Genomic DNA, 13,528 nt, shown 5'->3' with positions numbered 1-13,528 from the left:
TATCTTTTGTCTTGGCCTTTCAGACTGTTTGCAAAGATCAATCAACCTATGCTTCTGATAGAATGAAACTTGCCAACTTCCTGGGCTTAACAGCTGCCCCCATAGCATGCTGCTCATCCTTGGTTCTCTACTTGTGCGCTTGTTTTTGTGTATCCATCTTGACCATTTTAATAAGCACATTTCTGTTCCCTTCAGCAGTCGGATTTTTGACACTTTTTAATCTTGAAGAATTCGTTACCTCCGATCTTACTTGAAACAGCAGAATATAAATAACTTCGTATTTTTCACTCCTTGATATTATAGAGGAAGTCATATATTGGGTGATGCTGACGAGCTTTATGCATTTAACGGGGACAAAAACTCCAAGCTGAATTTTAAATGTTCCCTCAAAGGACATTTCTAATTTGAAAGGAAGCCGGGGTGCTCTGAGGAGGACATGGTTTGGGCCACTTGCATCATTCCTGGTGCCCCTTGTCCGCCCTGCTGGCATTGGCTCCGTGCAGCAGTGTCTGCTTGAGGACTCCTGTCCCTGTGGCCTCTCCCGGCATGCGAGGGCACCCTCGAATGACGTGCTCAACCACATCTTCATCAAGGCACAGCGTTGCTTGTCTGAGGGTGCCGATGGTGGGGCTGTGGGTGCCTGTTCTTCCATTTCTGTCCCAGATGTTCTCTGCAGCTCAGACTACAAAACTCTTGTGAAAAGGGTGAAATTTTGGAGTGAGTCTAGCTGAGTATTTCTCATTTCATGCATCACATAGGCCTGAGAACAGTATTTGACATAGACTGACTTTACACAAACTTAAAATCAGACTTGTTTGAAGGAATTGTCGCTCCACAAGTGCGTCTTCTGTGGTCCGTTGCATCTGTCGGACGTCTGTGTAAACGTGCCTGCTGTGTGCAAGGGCTTGGTCTTGCAGGTGGATGGATGGACCTTCTGCTGTGTCAGAGCACTTTGAAGGGTGTGGACCTTCAAATGAGAAATTGCCGGGAGGGTCAGAGGATTCAGACCCATGCTCCTGGATCCTTGTCTACTTCTTGCTGTTCAGTTCCTGTAATAGAGCCTAGATGACCATGTAATATCTAATAGCACTCAGGAAGAGTGAATAAATTAAATAGAGGAGCCCACAAACATAGAATTTGCTTTTGTATCCTTATAGATTGTAGATGGTTACTCCCCGCCGTCCCCAAACCTTCCTGCCCTGTGCAAATGACTGGTATGTTTAGGATGCTTTAAATGGAAACAAATCTCTCACTTCAAGAATTTTTTAGAAACTGTTCTTTGGCTGACTTGTCAGCCTGTTAAGCAGTGTCGGGGTGATTGTGGGTCAGATCAGATCAGGGTTGATCAAAGATCTATGGCTTTTCACCATGTTTGAGGTGCTAATTCACAGGCCTGTATTTCTCCCCAGAATTAATCTGTCAGCAAGAGGCTCCTCACAGGGAAACCTGTTCACTGACATGTATTTGGATCTGTCTTCTCTTTACATCACTATTGTAGGAAAATATCAAAGAGGTTAATAAGGAAACAAATGGCCCACCATTAATTTGTGATTTAAGCATTTTAAAGAATTGAGAATTTTAAAAGTAAGAACGGACTGAGAAATCTAGGGCAAGAAAATTGTAGTTTAAAGATAGGATTGGGGTTTATGGTAATCCTGAGGGTTCAGGGTTCTCTTGTCAGATATTAAAGGATGGCATTGTGATAAGCTGGCAGATGGTGACAGGCGGGGAGTCGTCATGTATAAAGAATACTCAAGAATGAGAAAACCAGAAGTGTTAGACCCTTCTGAGTTTTCACTTCCAACTTTGGAGCATCAGTTTTTTTTCTATCTTGAAAAGGATTTCACTTTGTGTTTCCGTCTTAAGATCCTTTCTAGAATCTGAAGAACATAGCTTCAGTCTTGTGAGCTGAACTCAGCCCCCCAGGAGCCTCTTGGGAACGGAGGTACCACTCCGCTGAAACCAGTCAGCATCTGGGCCGTGTTCTCCTCCCAAAGCGCCCAGATGTTCTTAGAAACACGCCTAGTGACAAGACAGCCTTTGGGAAGAGGGTCTGGGGAGGCGGCCTGTTTGCCGAGAGCACCGAAAGTGGGGTCCTGAGCCCGGTGGGACTCCGGAGCGCCTGAGCGCTGTGCCTTCTCACTCTGAGGCAGTGCTTTTTCTGAGCGTAGCCTGCTGTATGAGAATAGTCTTCTGAGCTGTGTGTGAACGGCTACGTGCTCACCATTATTCTGGAGAAACTGTTTTCTGAGTAACAGAAAATGTGTCATCCCTTTCATGCTCTTTCTTCTGCTTCCTTCTGAGAGGCCTGTAGTAAATAATAAATTAAAATTCGTGATAGACGTGCAGTCTGCCGACAGATTCCTCAGGGCTCTGTTTGACACACTTGTCTACGGCCATCAGCCTGTCAAACAGCTGTGAAACAGTGACACCCTCGAAGTGTGTGTTACATGGTCCAGAGTCTCTTGACAGTCTGACAGGAGCAGGGCTTTATGTGTAGTGTAAATAAGTGATCTTTTGAAATATATCTCTTTTCAAATGTTTGTAACTATTATTTTTTCATTTTATGATCAAAATAATGTACATTTAAAGCTGGGGACCAATCGCTCCTGGCCTCAGCATGATGAAAGAGGAATATTTGGCAAATTTTTTGTTGCCTCTGCTTGTAATAATGTAAGGGATAATGAACTTTTAAATTTAATACCCTAAAGCCTTGAAATTAACAGTGCTTGGAAGTCTTTAATGAATTGGACAGATACTTACAAAATTTCTGAAATACCAGTATTTTCAGAAATTAAAAAAAATAATTTCATTTATTTAAATACTTACAGATACCAAGAACTAGAAATGAAAATCTAGTGGTTTACTCAAAATACAGCATACAACTAGATTTGATACAGCTCAGAAAAAGCACTGCCTCAGAGTGAGAAGGCGCAACGCTCAGGCGCTCCGGAGTCCCACCGGGCTCAGGACCCCACTTTCGGTGCTCTCGGCAAACAGGCCGCCTCCCCAGACCCTCTTCCCAAAGGCTGTCTTGTCACTAGGCGTGTTTCTAAGAACGTCTGGGCGCTCTGGGAGGAACGGCGAGAACACGGCCCAGATGCTGACTGGTTTCAGCGGAGTGGTACCTCCGTTCCCAAGAGGCTCCTGGGGGGCTTTCAGCTCACGAGACTGAAGCTATGTTCTTCATAGCTTCAAAACTCTGAGCAGGATTCTGGCCCATTCCTTGTTTCTATTTTTCGATTGTTTTTTATTTTTTATCTTCCTTTTTATCTTGTTTTGTTCTTTATCTCTGTGGCTCAGGCACTCCTGCTGTGGCAGAAGAGCGTGTGAGCCCGTGAGCGCGCACACTCAGTAGCATGCCCGGGGGTGGCTCCATTTTTAAAGCCAAGTATATGCTCACGGTTATTTCTGAATTCTTGAGTATTGCCATGTTAGAGTTTCTGGAAGACCAAATTTGAATTCATTTTATTATTGGTCCTGATACACTCCAAAGGGTCACAAAGAGTCAGACACAACTGAAGTGACTTAATCTGCCTGATTCTTAACCCCTACAGTAGGTATTAGCAATTTTCTGAGTCTGTGCTTTATCCCTTTTAAGGGGTAGTTTAGTGTTAGATATTAAGTTTGGATCCTTTCTAAGAAACTTTGATGTCTGATACTTTTAGTACTGTTCTTGGCCTGAAGAAAACTTGAGGAAAATAATTTTCTCGTGAATTAAGGTTCTAGGAAATTCATGGCACATTTTTAGAGAATAACTGTATTCTGGTCACATGGATGGCTTCAGGAACCCAAAGTGATGTCTTTGTGACATTATTTTCTGTTTCAATCCTGTCTCCCTTGCTCTTGGCTCTTTCTCAACTCCTTCGTGGTGCTAGATATTTTTTTAAAATTAATTCTAATTCGAGGCTAGTTACTTTACAGTATCGTGGTGGTTTTTTCCACACATCAACGTGAATCAGCCACGGGTATACATGTGTCCCCCAATCCTGAACCCCACCTCCCACCTACCTCCCCATCCCATCCCTCTGGGTTGTCCCACAGGTGCTGGATATTTCACCGGTGGGTGTCTCACACCTGATCTGTGTTGCAGAGGATTTCATGTTCCCCGCATGTTTATAGCTACATAATATTTACATAATTTTCCATTAACAAAATAAAAGAGCACTTACCTTGTAAGTGTTACTGATACAGTGGGTGCCTCTTGCCTTGAGTCAGCTTGATGTGCAGCTTCAAGGTTGCAGAATCTGGAGGGCATTTGACTGCTCTCCTTGTCTGTGTTGAGGGCCTCGTGCTGCCCCGGGCCCCTCAGCGAGCAGATGACAGCCTGTAGCCTGCTCGGCTGCGGTGTGTTTGCAGGCAGGCATCTACACTTCCCCAGGTGGCCAGGGTGTTATGGGGACTCTTCCTTAAAGAAGAAAGGGGAAGGTATGAAATCCTTTCTGACTCATATTAGTGTCTTGAGGCCAGTTATCATGGGGCTGAGGTTGATTTACCTTATTTTGAAGTCAAGGATAGAAGAAGAAACACACTTAGGAATGAAGTTACTTGGAAGAACAACGGAGAGATCACATTTTCAGATGGCGGGTTTGATCCCTGAGTCGGGAAGATCTCCTGGAGAAGGAAATAGCAACCCACTCCAGTATTCTTGCCTGGAAAATCCCATGGGCGGAGGAGCCTGGTAGGCTGTAGTCCATGGGGTCACAAAGAGTCGGACACGACTGAGCGACTTCACTTTCCTGCTGATGCCGACCTTGCCTCGTGAGTGGCTCGAGCCCAGTTCTCACCCGAGGGTGCTGTTCCCCTGGCAGAAGGGCATCTCCTGCAGGAAGACACCCTGTCCTCCCGTCGTTCGTGTGTCTGTCCGTGATGACCCTTAATATTTTTGTCTTTTCTGGTTGCACCTTTTTAACAGTCACTCAGGGCAGGTGGATAAGGTGTGTTTCATTTCATATTTAAGAAAACTGTAGCTCAGACAGTTTAAGAGACTTACTTCTGATCATAAAACTGCTGCTGCTGCTGCCAAGTCACTTCAGTCATGTCCGACTCTGTGCGACCCCATAGACGGCAGCCCACTAGGCTCCTCTGTCCCTGGGATTCTCCAGGCAAGAACACTGGAGTGGGTCGCCATCTCCTTCTGCAATGCATGAAACTGAAAAGTGAAAGTGAAGTCGCTCAGTTGTGTCCGACTCCTAGCGACCCTATGGACTGCAGCCCACCAGGCTCCTCCATCCATGGGATTTTCTAGGCAAGAGTACTGGAGTGGGGTGCCATTGCCTTCTCCATCATAAAACTGATCAGTGTCTGAATCACGTCCATAACCCAGGAGTTTACCTCCTCCTCCAACTTAAAAAAAAATTGCATGTTAGATCCTGGTCGAGGAACTAAGATCCCACAAGCCACATGATGCAGCCAGAAAAAAGCTTTGGTAAAATAAACAAGCTGAAAGTTACCATTTTAAATTATGAAGCTCAGTGACGTGAAGTCCATTCACATCATTGTACAGCCGTCAGTGGAAACCATTGGTTTCCAGGGCTTTTTTATCCTCCCAATAAAGCCATCAAGCAGTGACCACTGAGCTCTGTCCCCTCCAGTCCCACAGCCACCATTCTCCTTCTTATCTCATGAATTTGACATCTCTAGGTCCCTCAGACAAGTAGGATCACACAGTATTTGTCCTGTGACTGGCTTATTTCACTCAGTACAGTGTCTTCCCTGGTGGCTCAGATGGTGAAGAATCTGCCTGCAATGCAGGAGACCCAGATTTGATCCCTGGGTCATGAAGATCCCCTGGAGAAGGAAATGGCAACCCACTCTAGTATTCTTGCCTGGAAAATTCCATGGACAGAGGAGCCTCATGGGCTACAGTCCATGGGATTGCAAAGAGTCAGCCACGGCTGCGCGACCAACACTTTGACTTGATGATGTCTTCAGTGTTCCCTGTGTTGTGTCGTATGCTGGAACTTCATTCCTTTTTCCCCTTTCTTAACCGTTTTTGTTTGTATGTTCAGCAGTGCTGATTATATTCGTATTGTAGTGTGATGAATCATCCTGTTTAAAGCTAATGGTGTTCCATGCTATTTACCACATTATCTTTATCCATCCATTTGTCTGTGCTCAAATTTGGGTTGTTTCTACCTTTGCGCTTTTATAAATAATGCTGCAGTGAGTAGTGGTGTGTCCCTCCTCTTTCTTCCCATGACCTCTCTTAATAACTGTTTGGAGAACTCGATATAAGTGCATTTTCACCTGTAAACAAGATAAATTTTTAGAGCGTTCATTGTGGATGTCAGAAACAGCCCTTAAGTCTAAGCCTCATTAAATCAAATGAGATTGCGTGGTGTAGGAATGAAATTTAACTTTGGGGAATGTGAATGGAAATAATTAGCTAGAAATTGAATCATTTTTATTTATTCAAGGGAATAACCAGCAAGTGCCTGTCAAGAATGAAGTAGACAATTGTGAATCTTTGAAAAAGGTTGACACAAAGTCTTCTTCAGAGAAGAAGATTCACAAAGCAGCTAAAGAAGACGGATGTTCTGAGAAACAGGACATACCTTCAATCGAGGTCTGTATCCATTTTTTTCTTGCCTTTTAGAACAAAACCCAGTTTTAGGGCTTTAAGTTGCAAATATCTGTGTAATAACTCTACATTTGTATTTCATACTTTTTCATACTTTTCAAAGAGGATTGTTATATATTTTGACTTCACATGGATAATTGGTGAGGTTGATGTGTTCAGAAAATTTATCTTCTAATTCTATAGGAGATACTAAAATAATTTTTGATGACATCAGATAGCTTTTATCTGCAAGAGAAGCTGTTCTTAAGCAAAATGGGTTAACTCCTGGGTAAAATTGGTAGAGCAGAACCAGGTCACATATATCTTCTCTCTAACTGTTACCCAACATCCTTTTTAAGGGCAGAGTCTTGCTGATTAGAAGCATAAGCCAGTGTCTCACAGGAGAGGGATGTCCATCTAGCTTCAGTGTGTGGGCCCTGGCAGGATAGACTCCCAGAAGAGAGAGCAAAGCTTGGGTACTGACCCAGCTGGCTCTGTACTGTCCCACCGTGTAGACCACTGCAAAGTGTCTAAAAAGCAGAACCCAGCCTTGGATCTGATAGGAACCAAAGTTCCCAGATAAAGGTGGGAAAGGGATTTAGGAGGATTTATCTGCTTTACCTCAGAACAGAGCTGTCTATGTATTAGCACAGGCACAATGGGAAAAATAGAATTGCAACTCTGCAGATATACCGTAGGAAAAATGAAGAAAAGGAACAGAAAGTACCAGAAACAGACCAAGATTCCAATCCAGAAAACCTATCCAGAGACATGAAGGGAACTTTGAGAACGCCTCACACAGTAGACTGAATTCAGTAAAACACAAGCTCTTAAAGGCAAATTAATAGGTGAGGATGTAGTTGGAAGAGGTGTATGGCAGTGGCTGAAAATGACTTATTGAGCCGAAGGAAAGGCTTAGAGATAACCAGAGTGAATGTGGAGGAAACATCTTAAGAGATTGAAGATTTTAGGGAAAAGATGATAATAGATAGGGGGAAGTGAAGTGAAGTGAAGTCGCTCAGTCGTGTCCGACTCTTTGCGACCCAGTGGACTGTAGCCTACCAGGCTCCTCACTCCATGGAATTCTCCAGGCAAGAATACTAGAGTGGGGTGCCATTTCCTTCTCCAGGGGATCTTCCCGACCCAGGGATTGAACCTGGGTCTCCTGCATTCCAGGCAGACGCCTTAACTGCTGAGCCACCAGGGGGACAAAGACAAAAACAGTCCAATGTAAAAGAACGGTTGTCTCAGTAAGTGACCCAACAATGGATCAGAAAAGTATTCAGCGATGTGATAGAAGGAAAGTTTCCCAATGTGATGGTAAAACTGAATTTAAAGATTCAGAGACACTGTCTGTACACCAGAAATGCTGATCCGTGATAATAAACGTAGGCACATCCTGGTTAAGGTGTTGGACTTAAAGCTTAAAGAATTGTGCAGAGAAGACGGGAAATAAATATACATATGTCTATGGCCGATTCATGTTGATATATGGCAGAAACCAATACAGTATTGTAAAGCAATCATTATCTGATTAAAAATAAAAAAATTTAAAGAAAAGGCAGGAAAAATCAAACACACACCTAGGTTTGCCTCTGACTTTGTAGAAGCATCTAACATCTGAGAGCAGAAGTGCTCTCTCCTTGAGACAGTGAAAATGTGAACAGGAACGTTATGTCCAGGGAAGCTTGCACTCAGGCTCAAAGGCAGTAAACACACATCTGTAAACGCAAATGAACTTGGCAGCCTTGCTTGAAAAACAAAGTTAGTGAAATTTAGGCACCCAAGATAAAAATAAAGATAGACTCAGGATCGAGGAAGCAGTGTGAAAGATCTTTTGAGGTTTCTTCCTATTTTATATCCAGAACTAAGGCTGAACAGTTGTCAATTATGGTTGCAGAACAGAATTCAAATATTAAAACTTTAATGAAGCAGAAATAGAAATAAAATCAGCAAAAACAGGAGGTGGGATTGAAAGATGAGTGTAAAGTAAGTTTTAATTTTCTCTTTCTTGGTAGCCAGCCAATTTTGTACAAAACTGAAGCATGTAGTTTGAAAGGGTGAGAACCTACAAAATGTGCTTCACCGTCTTCCTCTTAGCCTTAGAGACATCCTTGGGAAATTAATGCCTCACGTGGAAAAGAAACATGTATTGAAAGTTGCATTCCTTTGGTTCTACTTGATTTTCTTCTGTTAGGTTCAAATAAAATTGAGCCTTAAGTTTTTATTTAAAACCAATACAATATGGTAAAGTAATTAGCCTCCAATTAAAATAAATTAAAAAATAAAATAAAATCACGAAAAAAAAAAAAACCAAAAATGCATGGTGTTAGTTTTCTAAATTACTCCCATCATCTGTCCTGCCACCCTTATGTACCTATAGGTTTTGAAAAGTCATGTTAAAAAATAAGGTTTGCTAAATAATCAATGGGAGAACTGGGTTATTTCTCAATGGTGGGATTTTGCATGATTTCTTTTTTTCCTTTTTTATACTATTCTGTTTTTGTTTAAACTCTATAAAAAGCATGAATTTTTCACTGAAGTAAATGAGTGTGATACCATATAAGAAAATCACAGACATTCCAAGCCAGAAATTTGTGGTCTGTCGAGAAAGACAAGCTATTTCCATGTAGTCAAGTGCTCAGGTCAGCGCGTTGTCACAGGGGTTTCAGAGGTGGGAACATCGGCTTAGCCTGCAGGGCCGTGGAAGCCCCGAGCAGTAAGGAGCTTGTGCAGGGGGTGTTCGGAGAGCCTGGGGAGGGCAGATGGGCACCCGGCACACGGGACCCTGAAGCGCGGTCGGGAGCCACAGCGAGGGAATTGTCTGACCGAGAAGCAGCTCAATCAGGAGGGGAAGTGGGGGAGGCAGAGTCAGAGTCCAGCCAGCTTGCCAAGGCCTTTCAGGCCGACTCAAAGTGTAGATTTTAGTCCCTGAATCTCAGTTGGATTCAATGAAGTAAGTGAGCACAGGCCCTGGGAAGGGATGCTTGCCTGCTCAGGAATTCCAGGATCAAATTTTTAAAAGCACTCTGGCCCAAACAAAAAGTCTCTTTGGAGGATTTGGCCTGTGGGTGGCCCGTTTGGGGACCCTGCTGCAAATCATGAGAGCTGTTGAAGGGTTCTGCCCTGGGCAGGGTCGGGGGCTGGTGAGGCAGGATGACAAACGGAAAACAACCTGCAGGCTGCCGTCTTCGTGAAGGTCGTGATTGAGGATCTTTAAATTCAGTTTCATAAAGGTGGCGAAGTGCCTGTGATGAAGAGCCAGTGTGGCGGTTTAGCACGTGCTCGAATGAAGGTGTGAATAGGGCATTTCTGCAGGACCAGTCTGGGTGTTTTGGAGGCTGGGTTGGGGGCGGCAGGGATGGGTGCCGGCTCTCTTCTCACCAGGACGCTGTTCCTCTGCTGGGCGGTGTGATGTAATCAAGGCCGGGCTTGGCAGGAGTGGGTGTACAGGATGGGACAGTGTAGGAGACAGACCTCAGGACTTCTGAGGACCTCAGTGCTTGAAGGAGAGGAGCCATTTGCAAAAATAGGTCCAGGGTTTGAAGTCTGGGGAACTAGAATTTGGGGAATCGGGACTTCCCCAGTGATGCATTCCTGTTCATTTCAGGGCAGTGTTGCCTAGTGGTTAAGCGGCATGGTTTTTTGTTTTTGTTTTTTTGCAGCTGATGTGAATCCAGCCCCTCTTACTCCTTAGTGTTGGGTGAGTTACTCAACATCAGTTTCTTCATGTGAAACATGAGAGTAGTGATGGTGTTCCTACCTCTTAGGGTCTCGAGGATTAGAGGAGTGACTGTGATAAGTGCTTGGGACGGCAGCCCTTGGGAAGCACTGCCCAGTAGTTAGAATCAAGGAGGTGACAGGTGTGACCGTGATCACTGCCAACAGAGGGGAGGCCAGACGGGCACGGGAGCACCCAGTGGGTGGGTAATGCGGAACTGGAGCCACTGTTGCGAGGCAGGCCCAGGGCCCGGGACTCAGGGGCATCCCCGTGGAGGTTAGCATTGAAGGTGATGTCAGCTCTCTGACGCGGACACCGAGGCCAGCGGCCTGAGTCTGCTTGACGGGGCGAGTGGGACAGACAGACAGCAGGTGAGCTGGCTGGGCCACAGAGACAGGACGCACGGTCAAGAGCAGAAGTCGAGTCCGTGGACCTGGGGGAGAAGGGACTGGAGGCAGCTGGGAACAGGATGCTGTGCTGCCCTGCGGCGAAGGGGAGGCTGACTCTAAGGGCTGCCGACCCCGCTGCCCCCTGGCCATGCGTCCTGGGAGGGGAGTGGGGAGCCGATACCGGCAGGGTCCTCAGGGCAGGGCCGCCAGGCTGGAGGTGTGGCCCTGTCTGCGCGTGGGGGGCGCCGTGCCCGCCCCCAAGCCCCCAGCCACAGAGCTTCCCTGGCTCCTGTCCAGACTCGCCCTCTGCATCGGTGCCTGCGTGCACGGAGCCCGGACGCTTGTTGGACTCTGGTCCAGGGCTCGTGTAGGCTCCTCCTCCCATCCTTGCTCTGTGCTGGCAGTAGGCTCCACGGGGGGCCACACTGGGGCCAAGAGTCTGGGGGCTCGGGCTGTGCTCGGGGGTCCGAGGCTCCTCACAGTCCCTGAGTGGCTTTCCGGGGCGGCCGGGTTGGGGTGGGCTGTGGGCAGTCCTTTCTGCTGGCTCTGGGGCCTGCTCTCCGTTTCGTAGCCTCTTCTTTACAAACCCTTGAGTGTACTTTCCATTTCATTGTTCATTTGGAGAAAATCATTCTCAATAAACACATTCCCAAGTGCAGTGCTCAGCGTTTGTTTTTCCTGTGCATTCTTGGGGCCTAACTTTGCAGCTTAGAAGACTGTTTAAATCTGTCTGTAGCACATGGGGAGCATTCCTCCAGATTTATTGGCGAAGGAGGTTGAAGCCCAGATTTGGGAGCCACAAACCAAATTTTAGTCCCAGCCCTGGCTGTTTATTTTCTTATAAGCAGATCTCCACCCGCCCCCCGCTTAGAAAAGAAATTCATGACTATTATAGAAGCGTAAAGAAGGGAGGAAAAGATGTGTCCAGAATGGATCACTTTTTGCATTTTTCTGTATTCTCTTGCCTCTCTGTGCAAGTATTGAAAAACTCGGGATAATTATATTATTGTGTATACAGAGCTTTGTTGTAATGTCATAATTTTGAATTTTCTCCTGTTAGAAATTAATGAGGAACTTTGTTTTCAATGGTTATATAACATTCCATCACTTAATTGTGCTGTAATCCAAACCATTTCCCTGCAGTTGAACATTAGAGTTGTTTGCAGCTTTTTATTTTCATGAATAACAGGATGGTGAACTAAGTCTGGCCTGTATACCTGGTATATCCTTGCTATAGGTTTCTAGAAATAGAATTAAAGAGTATCAGCTGTCAGGGTCCCTCGCGTGTACCTCCAGCTTGCTCTCAGAAAGGCGGTGCCTGTCTCGCTTCGTGCAGGGTGCATGACAATGGTCGTATTAGTCCGGTCTCAGCAGCACTGTTCTTTGGCAAAGTCTTGGTCAGTGGGATAGGTAAACAGTTGCGTTTCTTCCTTTCAGTTTGCATCTCTTACTAGAGAAAAGTAAGGATTTTCCTTCATTCTTTTTGTAAAATTCTGAAAAACACAAGATACCATTATCTAAGATCCTACCACTGATGTTTTTTAAAATTTGTATTTTTTCTAAGTTAAGATGTGAATGTCCAAGCCAGTTTTGCTCGCCCTGCTGAGAGCACTGCCCCACCCCTGGCCTGTCCCTGTCTTTGCAGGCATAAACACGCAGTGTAAACACACTTGTGTTTTTAAAGCCAAAATGGAAAGATGAGATACAAGTTGGTCTATAATTTGTCTTTTCTAAAGACATGCTTTATTATTAAACATTTTGGAGGAACTCTTCGTGTTTTTGGCCTTCTCTGTTTTGTGAACTTGCGTTTCATGTCCTTTGTCCACTTCTCTGTTGAATGTGTTTTTCCGCCCCTTGTTTTCTTTGAGGACATAGGTGAAGGTGTTAACTCTTTGTCAAATAGTAAAACAATTTTTTCCCGTAGTTTGCCCTTCCCTCCTTTTATTTGACTTATGTACAGTAGCTTTAAGAATGCCTTTGTGCAGTCTGTGATTTCTTTTTTATTTCTTCCCTTGCTTTTATTATTAAAGCTTAGGAAATTTTATTTCCCCACCCTGTGGTCAGTTAAGTTGTCCCTCATTCAGGAAGATCAGGTAATTCAACAATGATGATGATAATAGCTCAGTCTTATGGATGCTACTTACTTTGTGTCATGTACTTGAAGCCTCACAACAGCCTTTTGGAAGACTTGGCCATCTGAGGCAGAGGGAGGTGAAGCTACTTGCCCAAGGTGACTGAGCCTGTCATACAGAGTGGGGTTCAGGTCAGGCGGTTCAGCCTCAGAGACTTAATTTCAGATCTGCATGGACTCTTCAGACCCTGGTTAGCCCTGCCTCCTCACCACCAAAAACCAGAGACCCCCTGTCCCTGTCTTCCTCCCGCTTCCCGACAGTCTGTAGCTTCGGTTCCCCTCAGCTCCACCTGCGGCCTCAACTGCTGGCCTGTCCTCCCCTAGCTAATCCTGGCCACCTGCTTCTGCACCACCTGATGCTTCTCTTTGACACACACAGACACACAGACAGACACACACGCACCCTCTCCCCTGCCGCTCCTGTGTTTGCTGCGGACGCCTTGACCAGCATGTCCCCCACTCTCCTGAGGCTCACTCTCCTGAAGCCCACAGGCAGCCCTCCCTCTGGGGTAGCCCTCCGGCGCTCCCCTCTTGTGAGCCACCTCGCCGCTCCCCAGGTTGCATGGAGAAGGCGGCCACGGAGCAGAGCGGCTCTGGCCCAGCTCGCCCTTCTGGCTCCATTAGAAGCTGGCCCTTCACTTGTGGGTGACCCTGGGACAGAAAGGCTCAGATCCCCGCTGTGTTGTGTATTTCCAACTTGTGGTGGGGTAGGGGGAGAGTGAGGT

At 45.7% G+C, this 13,528-nt stretch overlaps 1 protein-coding gene across 4 annotated transcripts in view; it reads left to right on the top strand.

Moving 5' to 3' along the window:
- TMEM131L (transmembrane 131 like) overlaps positions 1-13,528 on the top strand; it is a 175,298-nt gene that overhangs the window by 142,889 nt on the left and 18,881 nt on the right. For all 4 annotated transcript variants that reach the window (NM_001076803.1, XM_059875904.1, XM_059875903.1 and 1 more), the window contains 1 exon segment: positions 6,420-6,568. In NM_001076803.1, the coding sequence (NP_001070271.2) occupies positions 6,420-6,568 (149 nt within the window).

This window comes from Bos taurus, chromosome 17 (genome assembly GCF_002263795.3).
Source record: "Bos taurus isolate L1 Dominette 01449 registration number 42190680 breed Hereford chromosome 17, ARS-UCD2.0, whole genome shotgun sequence".
Classification (NCBI taxonomy): Eukaryota; Metazoa; Chordata; class Mammalia; order Artiodactyla; family Bovidae; genus Bos; species Bos taurus.
The sequence above is the reverse complement of the archived record's forward strand: the minus strand, read 5'-3'. Positions and strand labels throughout refer to the sequence as shown.